Source organism: Anabrus simplex, chromosome 1 (assembly GCF_040414725.1).
Source record: "Anabrus simplex isolate iqAnaSimp1 chromosome 1, ASM4041472v1, whole genome shotgun sequence".
NCBI classification, from domain to species: domain Eukaryota; kingdom Metazoa; phylum Arthropoda; class Insecta; order Orthoptera; family Tettigoniidae; genus Anabrus; species Anabrus simplex.
In genome coordinates, this window is record NC_090265.1 from 273,194,890 (window position 1) to 273,215,673 (window position 20,784).

Here is a 20,784-nt window from a genome sequence, read left to right on the forward strand (position 1 = left end):
AAGATTTTTCATTCAATTATGCAGTTCAATACAGGCAAATAAGATGAAGTTCCTTACGTTTCATAATAACTGTTTCGATTCCAATCCAATGCCGTATAAAGCCTGGAAAGTGTAACTTTTATTCATAAGATATACTATTAGTCCATTTAGAATTTCCAATTACTTTATAGATAATTTTGACAGTCAAAAGCAGGCTTACATACTAGTAAAGAAAGAAAGGAACACCTCTGCAGCTTGTAATCTCTGCCATTTCTTTTTTCAGTGTCGTAACTTCCCATAAGTAAGAACATTCTAGATAAAACTCTTTACAAACACTTTCTTGGAAGTAGCAATTTATTCTTCTCATGATTTCAGGGGTACTTTTGCTGTAACTGGCAACCATGCTTCCATAATTGCAGAAGTTAACTTGTCTGCTCAATTTTTTATTTACTAATCGTTATCTGAACCTCAGATATTTTGATTGCCTTCTTTCAGAAACAAATAACAGTATTATAAATCAGGAATTTAAAAAAAATGTATCTGACTTCAAGCACATTTGCAAGGCAAGTTCAATAGGTCATCCAGCTCCTTGAAGAGTGTTTCAAAAGTTCTACATAATGCAGTTAATATAATAGAATAATGTTGCAACTTTATATGGGGTCAGGGGTAGTATATGCACACATTGTAGTTGCTCTTTGTTAAAACTATGGACAGGAATTCTTCTTCTCAAGCTCTGCGGCCAGCAGCCAAAATCTTGAGAATCACATGAAACTTCTTGAGTCAAAGTAAATAGTGCCACATTCTCTACATACATGAACAAAACACATGTAAACATATCTCAAAACATTTCTCACTTGAAGTGCAGGGCTTGTGGTGTTTTAAACAATCACATGTATGGTTATTCTGTCGCACTGCATTAAATGAATTTCATTACAAAGAATGCATTAATAAAACAAAAAATATCTTCTTCACAGATAGCTCCTTTTCTATAATAATAAAAGACCCCACCCCACTACTTAAACAAACTCTTAAAAACGCTTCATTTTTATTTACTGAACAGAAAAAATCCAAACTGATACATATGAATCCAGGTCTCCCCACTGCTAAAGCTACCCCCAAAATACACAAGGCCGGCATTCCCATTCGCCCTATCATCAACTATAGACCAAGTCCCTTATACAAAATATCACAATTCATCCCAAGTTTCTTAAGAAAAAACTATCAATTTTTATCTAAAAAGTCTATTAAAAACACATCAGAGCTAGTAGAAACACTAAACAAGTTCAATATGCAACCCAATTACTCCATTCACTCTTTTGATATTGTAAATATGTACCGAAGCATACAAGTATCAAAATTAATTCCGATAATTGAAAACAATTTAACCCATTAACGCCTGAATTATTTTTTTCTAAATTTTTATTTGTTTTTTTACATTATTATGACTCTAAGTAACACAAACACACTGAAAAATAAATGTTTAATGTTATTCATCACTCAGTTTTGAAAATATTTGCCGTTACCATATGGCAACGCTAGGCGCTTCTACTACCTACTTATATTGGATATCACCTTGATTAAAAATTTACACTCTAATCATCGGCAGGCTACTATTCTACATTATGATTATTATTAAATGTAATACTACTAAAATTCAATAACAATTAGAACTTCACATTTGATATATTACACACATCACTTCTTTCTGTGTTTGTAAAACCACACGGTCTAGCCAGTATGAAAAGGAACAAAACAGTCGATGCACAATCCCACTCCACACTTCAAGCACATTGTCCTCACACTGGATTTACAGTTTTCTTTAGCGCACCTTTTCCTCTTCTTTCCTTCTGTGTGCTGGACAAGGTGGTCAGTTTTATCAAGTCTTACAGAATCTGATATGCGGCCGCTAAGAGAGGTCCGTGAAACTGCTGGTCGTCCAGCTCCTTCGTTGGATAACTTTATTTCAGCGTTAGCCAGTAATTGACGAGACGTCAGGTTGTCAGCTAATCCACCTTCATCCTCATTTCCAGAATCCTCATCTGTGTCTATATTTGGTATTGGTGGTTCAATAAACACATCACCGTCAATATCATCATTGTAAATGATGTCCAGTGCTTCAGCAAGTGAAAACCCGCTCCTAAAACAATAAAGCAAAATATACGTTTTACTGAGTATAAACGCCTAGCGTTACCATATGGTAAACTTGAAATTCGGAAGCCATAACTTCCACATGTTTTGAGTAAAATCATTTGTTATGGTCATAGAATGTATATTACACTATACAAATAAGTATAACACCAAAAAATAATCCATGTAATAATTATAAGCTTATAAAAATGCACTTACTCGAAGCGGATGTCCATTTTTGCTGCACATTCAGCGATAGCAATTTTTGAACTGTCTGTATGCTATTATTGTAACAAACACGTCAATGAGCGCTACATTGTCGTAAGCGCGGTTCCCTTATAGAGCGATAAGCAGTGGTACCAATCCGCCAGCACAACTGTTGAAAGTACAGTAACAGCTTTAATAATGTATTACATGTGTTACCATATGGTAACGCTAGGCGTTAATGGGTTAAACAAAAACAGCCACTTGAGCAAACTAGAGATACAAGATTTCATCACAGTATTAAATCTAGTTGTAAACAATAACTTTTTCACTTTCGAAAATGTCATATACCAGCAGAATGGTTTGGCAATGGGATCACCAGCCTCAGGCATATTGGCAGAAATATACCTAGATTTCCTCGAATACACAAAAATTGACAATGAATTTGAAAACATTCACTTCTGGGCTAGATATATTGATGATGTTTTTGTTATTATGGACGAAAAATCAATTAACGCTTCCACCAACCTCCTAAGACTCAACAGTATTGATCCTCATATCAAATTCACACTAGAAACTGAATCGAATCAAAAAATAAACTTTCTAGATTTAACTATCACTAGACACTCAGATTCTTTCAGTTATGAAATATTCAGAAAACCTATTCAAACAGCTTCCACTATTCACCAAGATTCAATGCACCCCCAGTCCCATAAACGAGCCACATACACTAACCTAGTTCATCGAGCTTTCAGCAAACCTACAGTATGTCCAGGAAAGATTTAAAGAATGAACTAAACACAATCCGCAGAATTGCAAAATTCAACGGTTTCAGCAATCATTTCATAGAAAGGATAATCAATACACACCAACATCGCCCTAAAACTACCCACAAAAATGAAATAACTAAACACCTAACACTTTCCATCTTCACGTTCAACAATGATATTTACAAGATAACCAATATCTTTAAGAAACAAGGCGTTAAAATAGCTTTCAAAACCAACAATAAGAACATGAACATTTTACACAATACTTCCCATATCAACAAGACCAGCAGTTCCTTTTTTAAATCAGGAGTTTATAGGATCAAATATAATACCTGTGACAAATCCTATATTGGGCAGACCAGAAGAAACTTCATTATAAGATACCATGAACACTCTTAACGCAATAAAATACAATAAGTTTTCAGCTATCGGCCAACACATACAAGGTTATAACCATAATTTCACCAATATCAAACAAGACATGGACATTCTTGAATTAGCAAATAAGGGTCCTTGACTCAACATAATGGAAAATTACTACATACACCTAGACCAATATTTTAACGCCAATTACAATCTTAATGAAATCTCAGAGACACCCCAAATCCTTTTTGACTTATTTATAACTTTTCTCAGAAACAATAATTCAGCCAACCAGAATTCAATCTTAAATTTAATTAAAGGTATTTTTCCGAAAGCCTCCCATAAGTCCAACCCCTCGTCCATGTCGTGGGAGGTGGGCAACGGCATGAAGTAGGGGATTGCCTGTAGGGGTAATGTACAGCGGGGACTGTGTGTACCCCAGGACCATTACGGTAGCTGTGAAGGCCCTTCACGAACCCTGAAAAGTGACAGCTAACGGGACTCTGGTGAAGTCCTCAATGGCAGATGCGGCAGAGAAGGAGACCTTTGGAACGGCAAATCTGGCAGACGAGGCAACCCTTTTCCCTTGGGGTTGCAGAAATGGGGGAAACCACTGCCTTGTGGTGTAGAGGGATCTTCAAAGGCTAAGGGAGACAACCCCTACAGAAAACAGCAGGCTTGGAGGCTCAGGTGGCAGCCCCACCACCAAGCTCGGGTGCTGTGGGCTAATAACTCGCACATCTTAAATCCACTTATTAAAGAAACTGAAGTGAAACGAAACCGGATGGTCGACCACAATAGAGACGTTTCACGGATGCCCTATGTTCCAGTGGGAACGAGAGGAATTAAGTCAAGTAAGTCACTTTTCCGAAACAATTACCCTTTCTCCCACACCCTTCAGCTCCGCCTTAATTTCCCCCCCTCCTCTCCCTTCCACCCCCCATTACCACTCAAGCCACCTCCACTCTACACAACCCGCATGCGCCTGCCCCTCACCTCCCTCCCCTACCATACTTCTCCTTCCGCTACCAGTCGCACACTACCAGCTAAGCTGCACACACCGCCACGTGGGGTGAGTGTCCATTCCCTTTGTTGTAATCTATTCTTCCTTCCGCGTACTTTGCATTTTACTGGCTTTTCTCAATTTTAACAGGTCCAATTTGGTTTCCGCTATGAATTGAGAGCTCCACCCATCAATATCACCACGCGCAGTGTCTACTTTCTTCTCAAGAAGAATTTTAAAACTTCATATTCAGTCTGCACAATTCCAACAATCAACCATGCAGCCCTATCAACATAGCTTGGTTACTTAATAAACCCAGGGTGGAGTGCACCAACCAAGAGTAAGTTCTACTTCCGTAGTGAAGTACACTTGAACTCAGCATTCGGCAACTTCCATACGAGAGTAAATTACTTATCAGATGTAAGGCTTTACAGGCGTAAATTACTTCCGAAGTATTTCAGTCCTTTGAGATACTCCTGGACTAAATTACTACAAGAGTAAAATGTTGAAGAGCACCATCTTGTAATATATTACTGAAGAAGTAATTAACGCACGAATATAGGTTAGAATTTACTCTCACATCATACGTGGAGTAAGCTAGGATCTAACTTGTTGACTAATTGAATACCGTATTGTATACGAGAGGAAGACGTTTCAAACGTGGTTATGGATTACTTGGATTATATTGACGATCTCGACGAAGAAAACGACGAGAATGTAATAGTGCGTACAGTGTGTGAAAGGCGAGATCCGTATGATATGTATATGAAGAGAGAGTTTAAGGAACGTTTTGGCCTTAGGAAGGAATCCTTTCCTTTCCTTCTAAATCAATCTACTTGTAGATTATTTACAACAAAATTCACACAGAAATTCAGCAGTATCTCCCAAATTACAGCTGTTGTGTGCCCTGCGAGTGTTTCGTACTGGGACATTTCAGTTAGTTGCCGGTGATCTAATAAGCGTTCACCGCACGACTGCTGGCCTTATCTTTTATCGCGTGGTTGGAGCAATAATGAGGTTAAGAGGGAGGTACATAAATATGCCTGCAAATGATGATGAATGTTCTGAAAATGAAAGGAAATTCTTCGCGTTGGCAGGTTTCCCACACATCGTGGGTGCAATTGACTGTAAGCATGTTCCCATTTTGTGCATTCCCGGTGACAACGGCAAACTTTTCAGAAATCGTTAGGGGTATTTTTCTATAAAAGTTATTTGTGATGCAAGTATGAAGATCATGAATATTGTTTGCCGATGGCCTGGTTCTACGCACGATGCACAAATATGGAACAATAGTGCTGTTGCAGCGAACTTTGAGCATGGTTTATATAATGGAATGTTAGTGGGAAATAAGGGTTATGCCTGTACAAAATTCCTCATGACACCACTCCTACAACCAAAACACCTGCTGAACACCGGTACAACACTGCTCATGCAAAAACCCGCAATGTTGTGGAACTCACTTTTGGAGTGTGGAAAAAAAATTCCAAATCGTTGAAAAGGAAATGAGCTTCACACCTACAGTAAGCGGCAACTTATAGTAGCTACGGCAGTCCTCCACAATTTCGCTCTGGATGTAGGTGATATGTATGAAAGAGACTTGTTCAATAACAACAAAAACATTCAATTTGTGAATCACGAAGAAAATATAGCAGGAAATGCCATTCGGCGAGCTAATTATAAATGATTACTTTTCGTGAATGTGAAAACCAGTTAGTGCATTTTTCCATGTTCCTTTGCAAATAAAGACAGTATTATGAGAAAATTTTGCTCTAAATTAAACTAAATAAAATGTGAACTAAATAAAAGGATAACATTTAACTGTAAATAAACATACGGTACTTTATATGAAATTACTGACAAAACTGGTAAACGATATAGCGGTAAGGTGAAAATATTTACACATTGTTCGAAATTTCAATCCACCGTTTCCGATACAACTTCACATACTTCACTCGCGTGATCTAAATAAGTCACAAAGTTGACCAAGTTTTCTGCCGGCATTGAACATATTTTGTTCCTTAATAGTTCTAAAACGTTTATTTTCATTTTGTGTACTTCCTCTTGCATTTCTCTCTCTCTCTCTTCACTATTGACATCATCTCTTCATGTTCTATGCAAAGGAGATCCAGATGCATTTTACGTAGCTCTTCATGCCGCTTATATATTGTCATTGTCCTGTCTGCTAGGGTGTCTTCTTATTCTCTCAGTACTTCCAAGATCTGAAATAAGTTACAACAAAATATTTGTCTTTACCACAGCATAGCCATAAGAAGGTCAACACGTACACTTAAGAGGTTTATAAACAATTTCAACGATATTTTCTTATTGAATAAGAGTTAATTTTACACTTACCAACTTTTGGACTTCCAGCAGTATCAGTGATAAAAATTTCAATGTCATGATCCACTGGAATGTCTAGACTTGGGCCTACTTCATTATCATTATACAGATCTTCAGCGTGTCATCAGCTCCGTGTATAGGCTTATTGTTGTTGTTGTAGCTGCCTCTGTGGATCAGTGGTAGAGTGTCGGCCTCCGGATCCCAAGATAGCGGGTTCAAACCCAGCAGAGGTAGTCGGATTTTTGAAGGGTGGAAAAAGTCCATTCGACACTCCATGTCGTACGATGTTGGCATGTAAAAGATCTCTGGTGACACATTTGGTGTTTACCTGACAAAATTCATTAAATCTCAGCCATAGACGCCCAAGAGAGTTTCGGTTTACTCAGTCTGCCATCTAGTGGGCCTAGAGTAAAGCGGAACGTCGAAATTGACGAGCAGACAGCCAGATGGCGTCAACTTGAAATGTCTGCACACGGTAGCTGAGGCCATACGATTAAAAAAAAAAATTGTTGTCGTCAGTCTTCCATGCGATTAGCTGCTATCGCATCATCGTCATGAACTGAATTAATACCATTGAAAACCTGAGGCATTATTTCAATAATTATTTTTGATACTTCATCAACGTGCGTTGTCTGTGGACACCCACCTGTTCCGGCCTAGCTATGGCTAGACCACCTAGTTACTCGCTACCACTTTAGGACAGATAGCAGCACCCTTCAGCACCCAGCCGGAAGTGGTGTGGATGGAAGGGGAGGAGAGACTGTCATGCTTGGGTGTCTCGTGCGAGAGGATGAGAACATGTGACTGACTGTTATCGAGGGCATCTGCCCATCAATACTCAGTATTATGTATTTATAATGTGTTATATAAGTGTCTTAAATGTAATAAATGTTATTATTTAATCAAGTGAGTGAGTTACGTTCAAAACATGGTCCAATTACCGGGCCGGATTATCTACACCACGAGGATCTCGTGAAAGCAGCGTGGCGTGTAGTATGGACGACTAGTTTCTACAGTAACATGGAAATACTTGGAAGTTCACTTCAATGACATCATCTGGCAGTCCCAGGTTCGATGTTCCAGCACCAGAGGTAAACTAAACTGAAGGCAGGTCAGTACTATTCATTTAAGGCTCTCCTTTTCTCCTTGTTATTGTCTTACCCCCTCCATCATGGAATCTTCAACAAGGCAAAAGCTTCTTAAGCAGAGGTCGCGATTTAAAGCGCAACTTACCCGCTCGGAAACATTCGTTGAAAATTTCATCGCTCAACAGCATTCGAATTCGCATGAAATTAAACTGCGATACGAAGACATGAGTGCATTAATGTCGAAGTTTGATGACGTGCAGTCAGAATTAGAATTAGGAGACGCTGAAAACGAGCAAGCTCATGATCAGGCGCGTGCCGAATTCGAAACCAAATACTACAAGGTAAAGGGCGAAATGAGTAAAATAATAGCGAACCTTGAAGAGTCATCACGCGACACGGTAGATTCAGGAAGAACTCAGGTCAGCAGTGTCGCGAGTTTAAAGTTACCGGCTATTAACATTCCACATTTCGATGGAAAATACGAAAACTGGCTCTCATTCGCAGACAGTTTTCAAGTTATGATTCATAACAACAATAATCTGCCAAGTGTCCAGAAATTTCACTATTTAGCATCTGTTCTCGAGGGCCCAGCCAGCCAATTAATTCAAAATTTACCCATCACAGAGGCAAATTATGAGGTAGCGTGGAAAATGTTGAAGGACAGATTTGAGAACAAGAAACTAATAGCAGCTACTCATGTTAAGGCACTCTTAACTTTAAAATCAGTCTCCAGTGAAACAGCCACAGAACTGTTAAGGTACTCTAACACTTTTAATAGTCATTTGAATGCACTCAAGGCCCTAGAACTAAACATTCCACTGCATGAAGTTATTTTGACTCAACTGTATGCTCAAGGACTTGATGCTTGTACTAGACGAGACTGGGAATTATCACAGGCAGACACTCGGGTTCCATCACTTGATGACTTGCTGTCATTTGTTGAGCATAAACGGCAAGCTCTGGAGAACTTCCCTAGCTCACAGCACACTGCACCATCGCACAGACAACAAGCTGACAGAATTAAGCCTAAACCTCAAGGGGATACTCAACCACGTTACACTTACACCACTACCAGTCTCATAAAGTGTCCCTGCTGTCATGGTAATCACCCGATATTTAAATGTGAAGAGTTTGCAGCTCTCAGTGTGGAAGATAGACAAAGAAGGGTTAAGGAAATGGACTTATGTTTTAACTGTTTGCGTACACAGCATTCTGCCAAACAGTGCAAATCACGTGGCTGTAAATTATGTAGTAGGAAGCATCACACCTCATTACATAATCCATCAGGTAGAGAGGGAGGTACAGCCCATCAAACTGCATCCAACTCCTCTCACACATACTGCAATACAAAAGACCCTGTAGGGGTTCTGCTGTCCACTTCCATGGTCAAGGTACTAGATTGTAGGGGGCAAATGCAGGTCTGCCGGGCACTTCTTGACAGTGGCAGCCAGGTTAATCTTTGCACTGAAAGTCTAGCACAGCGATTAGGCCTTAAGAAAATGAAGAATCCCATACCAATCAGCGGCATAAATGATTCCATTTCTCAATCAAGGTACAGTGTTCAGTTAGAATTGCAATCCACTGTAAGTAACTTCACTGTGAGTATGACTTGCTCTGTCTTTCCACGTATCACAGGTAACATGCCCAGTAGTTACATTCAGCATGAGCATTGGAACTTGCCCACTGATTTGAAGCTCGCTGACCCCAAGTTCTTCCAGCCAGGTGGCATTGAATTGTTAATAGGCGCAGAACATTTCTTTTCATTACTGAAACCTCGGCGCAGAACTCGATCACCAGATTATCCTATCCTTCAAGACACTGAACTAGGATGGATTATTGCTGGACACTACCATCGTAGGGAAGAGAAAAATCCTACTCTAACTACATGTTTCTTGAAGTCAGAGGACAGGTTAGACACTCAACTACAACGGTTCTGGGAAATAGAAGAGCTTACATCACGAGTCATGACAAGAGAAGAGAGAGCTACTGAAAAACACTTTACAGAGAATACTACTAGGGATGCTACAGGTAGATTCATAGTTCGCTTACCCCTCAAGCAGAAACCTGAGGTTCTGGGAAACTCCTTCAATCATGCCATGTCAAGACTAACTCAATTAGAACGGCGTTTCAGCAGGCAGCCCTCACTTAAGCACGAGTACTCTAACTTTCTTCACGAGTATGAGGCGATGGGGCATATGGTTAAGGTGGATACATCTACTCAGTCAGGGAATGAAGGTGGAAGCTATTATCTACCCCATCATCCAGTTTTTAAGCTTAGTAGCTCGACTACCAAAACTAGGGTAGTATTTGATGCATCTTCTAAAACTTCTAACAACATTTCATTGAATGACATATTAATGGTTGGAACGACAATACAAGAGGATCTTTACTCTATCATTCTAAGATTCAGAATGCATACCTTTGCCTTCACCGCAGATATTGCTAAAATGTATCGGCAAGTCATGGTTCATGCAGATGATAGGAAACTTCAGCGGATTATCTGGAGGGAATCACCTAGGGACCCACCCTCTCACTATGAACTGACAACTGTAACATATGGCACAGCATCAGCACCCTTCCTAGCTACCAGATGCCTGCAGCAACTTGCTGAAGATGAAGAATCGAGGTTCCCCAGAGCAGCACAAGTTGTTCGCAGAGATTTTTATGTTGATGATTTATTAAGCGGCTGTGACGATATCCAGGATGCTCTTCAGTTGCAGTCTGAAATTATTAATTTACTAGAGAGTGGAGGATTTCACCTCAGGAAATGGTGTTCAAACCACCCAGCATTACTAGAAGCAGTTTCAGAAGAGGACAGGGAAACCCAGCTGCCTTTAAGTCTTGATGAAGGCACTAGTGTGAAATCTTTAGGCCTATTATGGCATCCAGTCACTGATCATTTTCTCATTTGTGGCAATCTGTATTCAGACAGTCTCTATCATGCTGACTCTCATGTAACTAAACGAAAGGTCTTATCTGTTATTGCATCAATATTTGATCCACTTGGGTTGGTCAGCCCTTTGGTAATTTCTTACAAGGTTTTTATGCAGAAACTTTGGCTAGTCAATCTGAACTGGGATGACAGACTACCATCTCAACTAGTCAGAGAATGGGAAGAACTTCACTTTAAGCCACAGGCAGTAAGAGAATTTTATATTGAGCGGTTAGTCACATGTAAGGGACCCCCTGTTGATATACAAATTCATGGTTTTTCTGATGCTTCAGAACAAGCTTATGGAGCTTGTCTTTATGTACGGTCTGTCGACAAAGGGGGACAGACCTGTGTCAGATTATTATGTTCTAAATCCAGAGTAGCACCGGTGAAGAAACTGACATTACCAAGACTTGAACTGTGTGGAGCGCTACTACTTGCCCGACTACTCCACAAGACCCTTCCAGCTTTGTCTCTGCCAGTCAGCAAGCTGTACCTGTGGACAGACTCCACCATTGTATTAGCCTGGATCGCATCTCCTGCTACTCGCTGGAAAACATTTGTGGCCAACCGAGTCTCTTCAATTCAAGAATACACTCACAAGGCTGAATGGAGACATGTTCCTACCAGTTGTAATCCAGCAGATTTAATATCCAGAGGTGTTGCTCCAGAACAACTACGAGGTATGAACCTGTGGTGGCACGGACCATCCTGGTTAACTGAGCCCACTGAATCATGGCCAGACACAAGCTCAGCCCATGCAGAAGAGGAACTACCTGAGTCACGAAGCACACTTCCTGTAGTTATGTTGATAGGTACAAACTGGGATGAACTTATGCTGAAGTACTCGTCACTGTCCCGACTGACTCGAGTTACTGCATATTGTTGGCGATTTATTCACAATAGTGCCAATCCTCAAGACAAGAGGTTAGGGATATTAAGTACACACGAGCTGCAGATGGCCTTGCACTCCTGTATCAAAATTGCACAGCAAGTGTGTTACGCTCAAGAGATAGCCAGTCTCAACTCTAAGTGTTGCATTTCAAGGAAAAGTAAAATTGCAGATTTACATCCTTTCTTAGATGATAAGGGAATGCTAAGGGTAGGAGGAAGACTAGTAAATTCAAAACTACCTTATGACAATAAGCACCAGCTTATCCTTCCTCCCCAGCATGCTCTCACAAACCTTGTTGTGATGGCAGAACACATTAGGCTTTTACATGCAGGTGCTCAATTAGTAATTGCATCATTAAGAGAAAGATTCTGGATTCCCACAGCTAGGGCAGTTGTTCGAAGAGTCATCCACAAGTGCCTCACCTGTTTTAGATTCAAGGCGTCAACAGCTGAACAGCTGATGGGACAGCTCCCTGTTACCAGAGTGCAACAGAGTCGCCCATTTCTTAATGTAGGAACTGATTATGCTGGTCCTTTCTTCGTCAAGAGGGGAAATGTAAGAAGCAAACAGACAACGAAGAGCTACATTGCATTGTTCATCTGTCTGGCTACCAAGGCTCTTCACCTGGAGGTAGTGAGTGATCTCTCTACTGATGCCTTTATGGCAGCCCTGAGGAGATTCATAGCTCGACGTGGGAAATGCTCCATCATCTATAGTGATAATGGGACTAACTTCATTGGTGCCAATAGAAGAATGCAGGATCTCCAAAAACTATTCCTTTCAACCAGCTTTTGTGAAGAGATAAGGAATTCATTAGCGATGGAAGGCATCACGTGGCACTTTATACCTCCCAGCTCTCCACACTTTGGCGGACTGTGGGAAGCAGCTGTCAAGTCCATGAAGTACCACTTGAGAAGAGTTGCGGGTAATGCGCTATTGACATTTGAGGAGCTATGTACCCTTACTGCACAGATAGAAGCCTGTCTTAATTCTCGCCCCCTATCTGCCTTATCTAATGACCCCAGTGACCTTAATTATTTATCACCTGCTCATTTCCTAATTGGTGCCCCCCTTACAACCATCCCTGAGCCTGACATTACTGACCTGCCCATCAACAGATTGTCTCGATGGCAGCGTATCCAGTCAATGCAGCAGCAGTTGTGGAAGAGGTGGTCTGCCGATTACCTGAACTCACTGCAGCAGAGGAAAAAATGGACCTGTCCCAAGGAGAACCTAGCTACTGGTACAGTTGTTCTTCTGAAGGAGGACAATCTTCCTCCTCTCTGTTGGAAGTTGGCTGTGGTGGAGACTGTTCACCCTGGGAAGGATGGACTTGCACGAGTGGCTACCATCAGAACAACCAGTGGTCTTTTTAAACGACCTGTTAACAAGTTAATTCCATTACCTATTGAGAACTAAACAGGATCGTTGTGGCTAAAATATAATGTGTTTCATGTGAATATTTTTTCTTGTTCATTTCAGAGTGTAATTATGGTGTTGTGTGTGCGTGATTTGAACTGAGAACTTATAGTGTGCTTAATTCATATTGCATAATAATGGATGAGGACACAGTCAACCTACTTAGTACCTTCTGTTAACAGTGTGTAAATATTTTGTTGCTTGTGTTTCTGTTTGCCTATGTTTATATGTACATTTTGTTGAATGATCAACTCATTTTGGTTACTGTATGTCAGTGCCTGTGTGATATTTGAACTGAGCTCTCTTGAGGGCATATCAGGCAATTTAATTCGGTTGAATCATGGTGATTCAACGGTGGGGAGCATGTTCCGGCCTAGCTATGGCTAGACCACCTAGTTACTCGCTACCACTTTAGGACAGATAGCAGCACCCTTCAGCACCCAGCCGGAAGTGGTGTGGATGGAAGGGGAGGAGAGACTGTCATGCTTGGGTGTCTCGTGCGAGAGGATGAGAACATGTGACTGACTGTTATCGAGGGCATCTGCCCATCAATACTCAGTATTATGTATTTATAATGTGTTATATAAGTGTCTTAAATGTAATAAATGTTATTATTTAATCAAGTGAGTGAGTTACGTTCAAAACACACCAATTTTGATTTTTTCCCGCGTGCCCGTGGCTTCTTAGCCTTGCTTTTAAGTCCTTCCACAGAATTTAAGTTGTTCTTCACTGCGTTTACCATCACTCAAAGCACTGAATTCTTCTGTCACGGCTTTCCATGCATTTATTTTTTTATCCAGCATCTTTACGTCGTGTTTCTTACACTCTATTATCCTTCACATACATCTTTATTATTTCTACTAACAAGCATTTATCTTTTTCGCTTACGTTTTTCCTCATTTTCCTATCGCACATAACCTTATCCATTTAGATTTCTTTAAAGAAGACACGTGAACCACAACACTACTCCGCGAATAACAAGCGCTACTTTTATAGTAGTAACTACAAGAGTAAATTGTACTTCAGCTCTCCAATGTTACTTCCGGAATAAACAACTACTGTAGTAGTTTACTTCTGTAGTATGGACTTCTTTAGTAGACACTACTTTCGGAGTAATTTACTCTAAGATGGTGCACACCACCCTAAGTATCTATTTTCTGCTTAAGCTGATACAGTGTACAAATCAACTCTTCATAGATTCTTCTACAGAGTATCATCTACACATTTGTTACTCAAACATTGTACATACTTGTATATTTTTATTATGTGTGTCATGTTATATCGTGTTCATTCTTAGTACCATAGCACTCGGTCCACAACCGTTATGTATAACCAGGACCTACTGAATTCCATCTGATACACCATGTGTCTAAAATCAAATTGACCTACAACACAGAACATCTCATTTGTACTTTTACACTCAGACTTTTTAGCGTGTTTACTGTACTTGTATCATATATTGCTAATTTATGTCACTCACAATATTTCACTTTCATTTGCAACACTTTGAGCGCCATAGCACCTTGCCTAATTCAACCACACATCTTATTGTAAATTATATATTCATAAGGTTCTTACTGATTAGAAACATGTTTTAGGATTTTGTCATATATTGTGTATGTTTAAATATGGCTGATGATGACCCCGTATAGGGTTAAAACTAGTCCCATGTAATGTAAATAACATTGTAAATATAACTATGCATTGAATAGGTGAAAACCTCTCCTGTTTATAATTTATATGTTATCTCAGTTCAATACGGACCATCAACATGAAGTTCATAACGCTTAAAGCCCATATTGTCAATAGTGTATGTTTTAAGGTACAGTCAAAGGTTCCGCCTTTACAATATTAATTTTTTTTCTTTAATTAGCAGTTAACAAGTGTTTGGACATGTTTAGTCCTCCTTTTTGGACACCATCAGCCGAAAGTACTTGTAAGATGAGCAAACTAAACAAGGTCACAAATACACATTAAAATGTGATTCGGGTTACAGAATATGTCAAGTTAAAATGCATGATAAAATTCAAAAAACGTTCTTAAAATGCTGGAGCTCAATTGCTTCTGTCGTAACAAGTGTCCTACATATTTTTAGAATTTCTTGCCAGAGTACCTTATATTGGATTTTCTGTAATAAAACTGCTTATTAGCACAGAAAAGAAAAAGTAATATAACAAAACGTAGTTTATGAACTCTTCATAAACAGACAAAATATTATCTGCAATTAATTAAAAATAGAATGTTGTTATATCTTTGAATTATGCTTTCTCTTGTTTTCCATTTTATAAAAACCTTGCATTTAACTGTAAAATGTTAAGTATGTATTTGGAAAGGAAAAAAAAAATGAATTAAGAGGAGCAGAACATAATTTAACCTAAAATGCAGCCCATCTTGAAATGTCTCATGGCTCTCCAAATATACAATCATGCTCAATGTATTTTTTCTTTTGAAACTAATACGCCTGGGACAAATATTAATTGCACTATATTTTCTGGGACTCTCAGGCTTATGATTTTCTTCTGATAGCCATCAATGTACACTAAAAATATCATATTCAATAAATTATGAGCAGAAGGCCACAGAAAACTTAGACTCAAATGAAACGACAGATTTTGCTATTCCCCCAAGTTGGTTGATTGGGATAAATCAGACCTCCTAGCAGCTTCCTTCCCATCTGCACATAGTTCTTCGTTGTTTGCTATGAATGGAAGACCAAACCACCTCCTGACTTGGTTGATTGACTGAGATAATACAGTGTGTTACTGCTTTCAGTGTACTGTATGACATCAGAAGTGTGCTTACCCTTCTCAATGTGTCTTGTGAGCAGAAAATTGAGAAGTTTTCCAGCTTCTTGAGACTTAGGCTCTCATTCCCCATCCCTAGTTAAAACTATTCTTGTTGTGGCATGAAGTAATTAATATACAGTATATGTAAAAAAATAAAGAGTTATGAAATATGATGTTCATTTTGTTAGTTACTATGATAAAAATCCAAGTTGTAGTACAATTGTACAATAAAATAATTATACAACTTACCAACTTCTGAAGAATCTTGACAGACTTTGATATCCTTGGTAGGCACAATATGGCGTACTGTATTCAACTTATTAGTTATACTGACAGAATCTTGTAAGTGAATCTTATCCAAAACATCTGAAAGAAAAATGAGCAATACAAATTATCATAAAATGATTCAAGGTCAGGAATAAAAGGTAATGCCATTTCAGTGACTAACCAATAAGAAATTATCAGGTCATCGATGAAAGTTCAGTGTAATTTTGATAGATGAATGTTCGAGCATGTCGTGTATAGTTGTACCGAATGAAACTATGCATTACGGTACAATCCCCATCAAGCAGACATCTGACTGTACCACCACACAGAAATGAATGGTTGTGATCGATACAAGCCACAATGCAGATTTTAATGAGGAAAATTGGAAAAAGGCTATCAGCACATTTTTTCTTCTTCCTTTTCTCCAAGTGTATCAAGAGGGTTCTGTTGGAAAATCAACAGTTCAGAGTGGCTTACTAAATTCAAAGCTGGGGATTTAAACATAGAACACACAGATACCTTGGGAAGAGTTTCAACAATGGAGGACAGACTCATAAAGATAGTGATGCTAAATTAACAACCTAGAAATTAGGTGAGACTCAGAAAATTCCCAAATACAGTGTTCATGAATATTTTAGTGAAGTTTGGATATGCTTTATTATAATTGGGTCCCAGAACCACAAACATTGGGGAATACTGTAGTTGCAATTACTCCAAAAAAGTTTACGAATGAGACTGTCCCTTAAACAAATATGATCATATCAAATGTCTTTTCAGAGCAATGTACTACAGAAACAATTCTGTGACCAGTTTGCTGAACTATGAGAACAAATACTGAATTTCAATGTCATCATAATCTTTACCCACACAACCATACATTTAACAAGTTTTTCACCTCAAAACCACATCAGTTCTGTACACAAAGAATTACAGAAGTATTTGAAAGTTGGCTTAGTCATGGATGAATTTAAGATACTTGGATGAAATACATTCCTTTCTGTTGAATCAAGTCATGTATAGAGACAGCAACAAGAAAAGAATTACATAATAGGATAAACAAAATGGTAGGTCAGTGCAGGAAAACGGAACAAAAGAAAAAGGAAACAAGGGCAAACATGAAAACACAAAAGGACAAGAAAAATCTACACATCTTCATTCACTTCTTTTATTTATATGTTAAGCCTGTCAAAACAATCTATAAATTTAAAAACTGCCTCAAAAAGAAAACATATGATAACAGAATTATACCTAAAATATAAACAACTTAAAAATATAATTAAAGGTATTTTCTTGAAATAACATCATCATATTCCATCATATTACACTCGAAAATATTTAGAAATGTATCAACAATTATGTTTAAATTAAGTTAAATCCTTAAACAATCAAAATCTGGAACTTTTCTTAATGAAGTCCTCACTTCTTTCCACTCTAGCATCAAATGAAAGGGAGAGTAATACTCTTGTCATTGGTTAGGTCAATGACACACTGAGCTGTATTTTTTGGGTTAGTAATTGCTCAGTGGAGAAGGACGGGGAGAACAGAACAGAAGGGAATATATGCTGCCCATATAGCTTTCGAGCGTTTTACACATCGGGTCTCCCTCTATAATGATCCAAGAATATATACAAAATTGATGGTGCATCAAAGCTGCAAAAGGCATCTGCTCTATGGATGGGAAAACTGGACTCTATATCACTGTGATATGAGGAAACTAGAATTCTTACATGAACAGAAGCTCAGATATATTATGAACATCAAATGGGATGACTACATTCCAAACACAACAGTTCTAAAGAGGTTAAAGATGAACAGTATACAGCCTACCATTGTTGGTCACCAACTCAGATGGATTGAGCATGTCCAGAGCATGAAAAATGACAGACTTTCTCAAAAAAATTCTGTATAGTGAAATCAGTATAGGCACGAGATCCCATGGTGCCCCTCTGAAGTGCTATAAATATCAGATTAAGACGACCTTCAGGAGCACTCACATTGATCCAAGTACTGCACTCGCTGGCACACAACTACTGCAGCTGCTGTTGCACAATTTGAGTATGAACATCATAGATAGAAACCAGAAAAATGTGAGAGGCCTAAACAATGCCATGCTCAACCACAAACTCCACCGTCTGTAAGTTGCAATCCATGTGGTTGTATGTTTCATGCCACAGGATTGGTCTCCTTAGCCATCAAAAGCATCTCCATCCCTGAATTCCAATACTGGGAGATATGAATACTCGGATATGAGTATCAGCTGCCACAGGCGACTATTATTCTTAACTGTCATCAGATCATGATCATCCTGCTACCATATGTGACAGTAGACGGTGCTACCTGCCACTGTCTGGCCGAGGGTCAAGCAACTATTACCAAACTTGACACTCAAAAGTGGGAACCAATGGCTACAAGCAGACGAGTCTTCCCTTTGAAGGCCAGGTGAAGCCTTTATGTAGGAAATGACACATAAATTCAACAGAAAGGAGAATATGGTGAATGGTTAAGATGGCAGAAAAAGACCCCAATCCCAACGGCACATAAAACTGAAAAGCTTTCTCCTGTCAACATCTGTACTTCAATGAAGTGGTTGCAAAAGGCATCTGTACTCTTGAGGAGTGATCTAACACTTGGCAGTAGATATAAAATGCCTCTGGGAGGGATGAGCTCACCATAGTAATAGCCTAAATATGAATATAGTACTTTTAAACTTGCCTCGGAAAAGGTAACGGCATAACCTACAAGTGATGCTCAGTTCCTTGGGTGCTTGGGGAACTGTGAAAAATGGGCGACCAGTAGCCAATATAATGAAGGTGGGCATAATCAACCTTATGACCCTCACAGGAAATGCAGAAGTGGTGTATTTTATGAAGAAAGCGGGTATAGAAATGATGGGGTTGAGTGAATTTAAATGGAAGGGAAGACAATGAAAACAGGATATACACTATACTCGAGTAGTGGCCAAGATGAAAAAAAATGGAGTGGGCCTGGAGGGGTATGTGGATATAGTAGAGTACATTAGCGAACCCCCTCAAATCGGATGATGAAAATTAAACTGAGAATGAGGAATGAAATGAAGGACTTCATACAAGTGAATGTATCACAAACAGGGAACAAAGAGAATACTGAGGAATTCCTGGAGAAAGTAGAAAAGGAGAGACTGATGTGGAAGTAATTATAATGGAAGACATATGCACAGGTGGGACAGGAAAGGAAAAGGAAAGGAAAGAAAGAAATAATCGAACCATATGCATATGGGAAAAGGAATGAAGGAAAAAAACTAAATGAGTTTTGTGAAAGGAATGGAATGATTGTGGGCAACACATGGTTTCGGAAGAAAAACAGCAGGAAAATTACGATATCAGGCTGGGGAGACAGAAAATCAGTAACTCATTACTTTCTGGTGAAAAGGATCAGGCAGTTGATGGATGTAACAGCTCTAGCAGGAGAAGCATTCGATGGAGATCATACAGTTGTGATAGGAAAAAAAAATGTGACTGGGTTAAATGGAAAAATTAAGGAGATAGTTAAATAAAAGTGTGGAAATTCAAAGAAATTCCTCCCGTGCATACTGTGCCACACCAAGTTTGTCTTTGTGTTGCACCATTCTGGGAGAGACAACAACGTCTGATGCGAAGAAGGTGGAAACGTTAAGCTACAAAATGATTGCACTAGACTTTGTGTGGTTTATCAAGTGGATTTATCATCCACCCTACGTGAAACTCTGCTCAGAGTCAATTAATTTGATTATATAGAATCTGCTGGTTCTATTCTTTAGGATGTAAGGTATTTATTTTGATTTTTGGTTTGCTGTAGTTATGCTGATCTCGTGTACTGAGACTCTGTTCTACAGTTTTTTAAATTTTCATTTACTGTAGGTTTTGTTGGTTTCTCTTGTGTGCATTTGTTTTTCGTACATATTATCCAATTTAAAGTAATAAACTTCATGGTTGGGTTCCGTATTGAGTTAAGACTTAACTTAAAATGAATACAAGATTTATTGCTCCACCTTCAATACTTAAAATCATTTAATGTTTATCAAAACATTACAATATGATAGTGTCAGGTACTAGTTTCGGTCCATTTTTTGGACCATCATCAGCCTAGCCGAAATTACAAGCAAAAGACATAAACTAAATTAATATGGATGAACAAGAGGATGGATGGTAGTGGAATGACATACAAGTAAAAACCTTATACATAAGTTACAATAAATATAACCAAAATATGTTAAAATTAACAGATGAATAAAATAATTGTGATGTCGCTTAAAATTTCTTGATGCCAAAGTTTTACATAACTCGTGTTGCACATTTAAATTCAAGTGAAGTCTTAAGTTTCTGGGAAATTCTGAGAGCAAGTTTCACGATGGCGCAGTGGGAATTGTCCAATATGACCAATATAGACTTGACGAATTGAGAAAGCTGGACTTGTTCTATGTAGCATAAACAAATGCTGTGTTTAAAGGAAGTCTCAATTCAGTCGGAACCCAAAGAACCTGAAGAACAAAATTAGAATTAACTCGAAAAATCTGATAGAGAAGTACAAAGGAAGTACTCACCTTGCGCTTGTTTGGAACGAGCTGCTGGAAGGAGTGCAACAGACAGAGTGAGC

The 20,784-nt window shown here is 38.8% G+C and overlaps 1 protein-coding gene across 2 annotated transcripts in view; it reads right to left on the minus strand.

Annotated features, from left to right (window-relative positions):
- Positions 1 to 20,784, minus strand: part of LOC136886804 (uncharacterized) — a 225,199-nt gene that overhangs the window by 74,474 nt on the left and 129,941 nt on the right. For both annotated transcript variants that reach the window (XM_067159633.2, XM_067159623.2), the window contains exon 4: positions 16,156 to 16,272. In XM_067159633.2, coding sequence (XP_067015734.2) covers positions 16,156 to 16,272 — 117 coding nt within the window. The remainder of the gene's footprint in view (positions 1 to 16,155; positions 16,273 to 20,784) is intronic.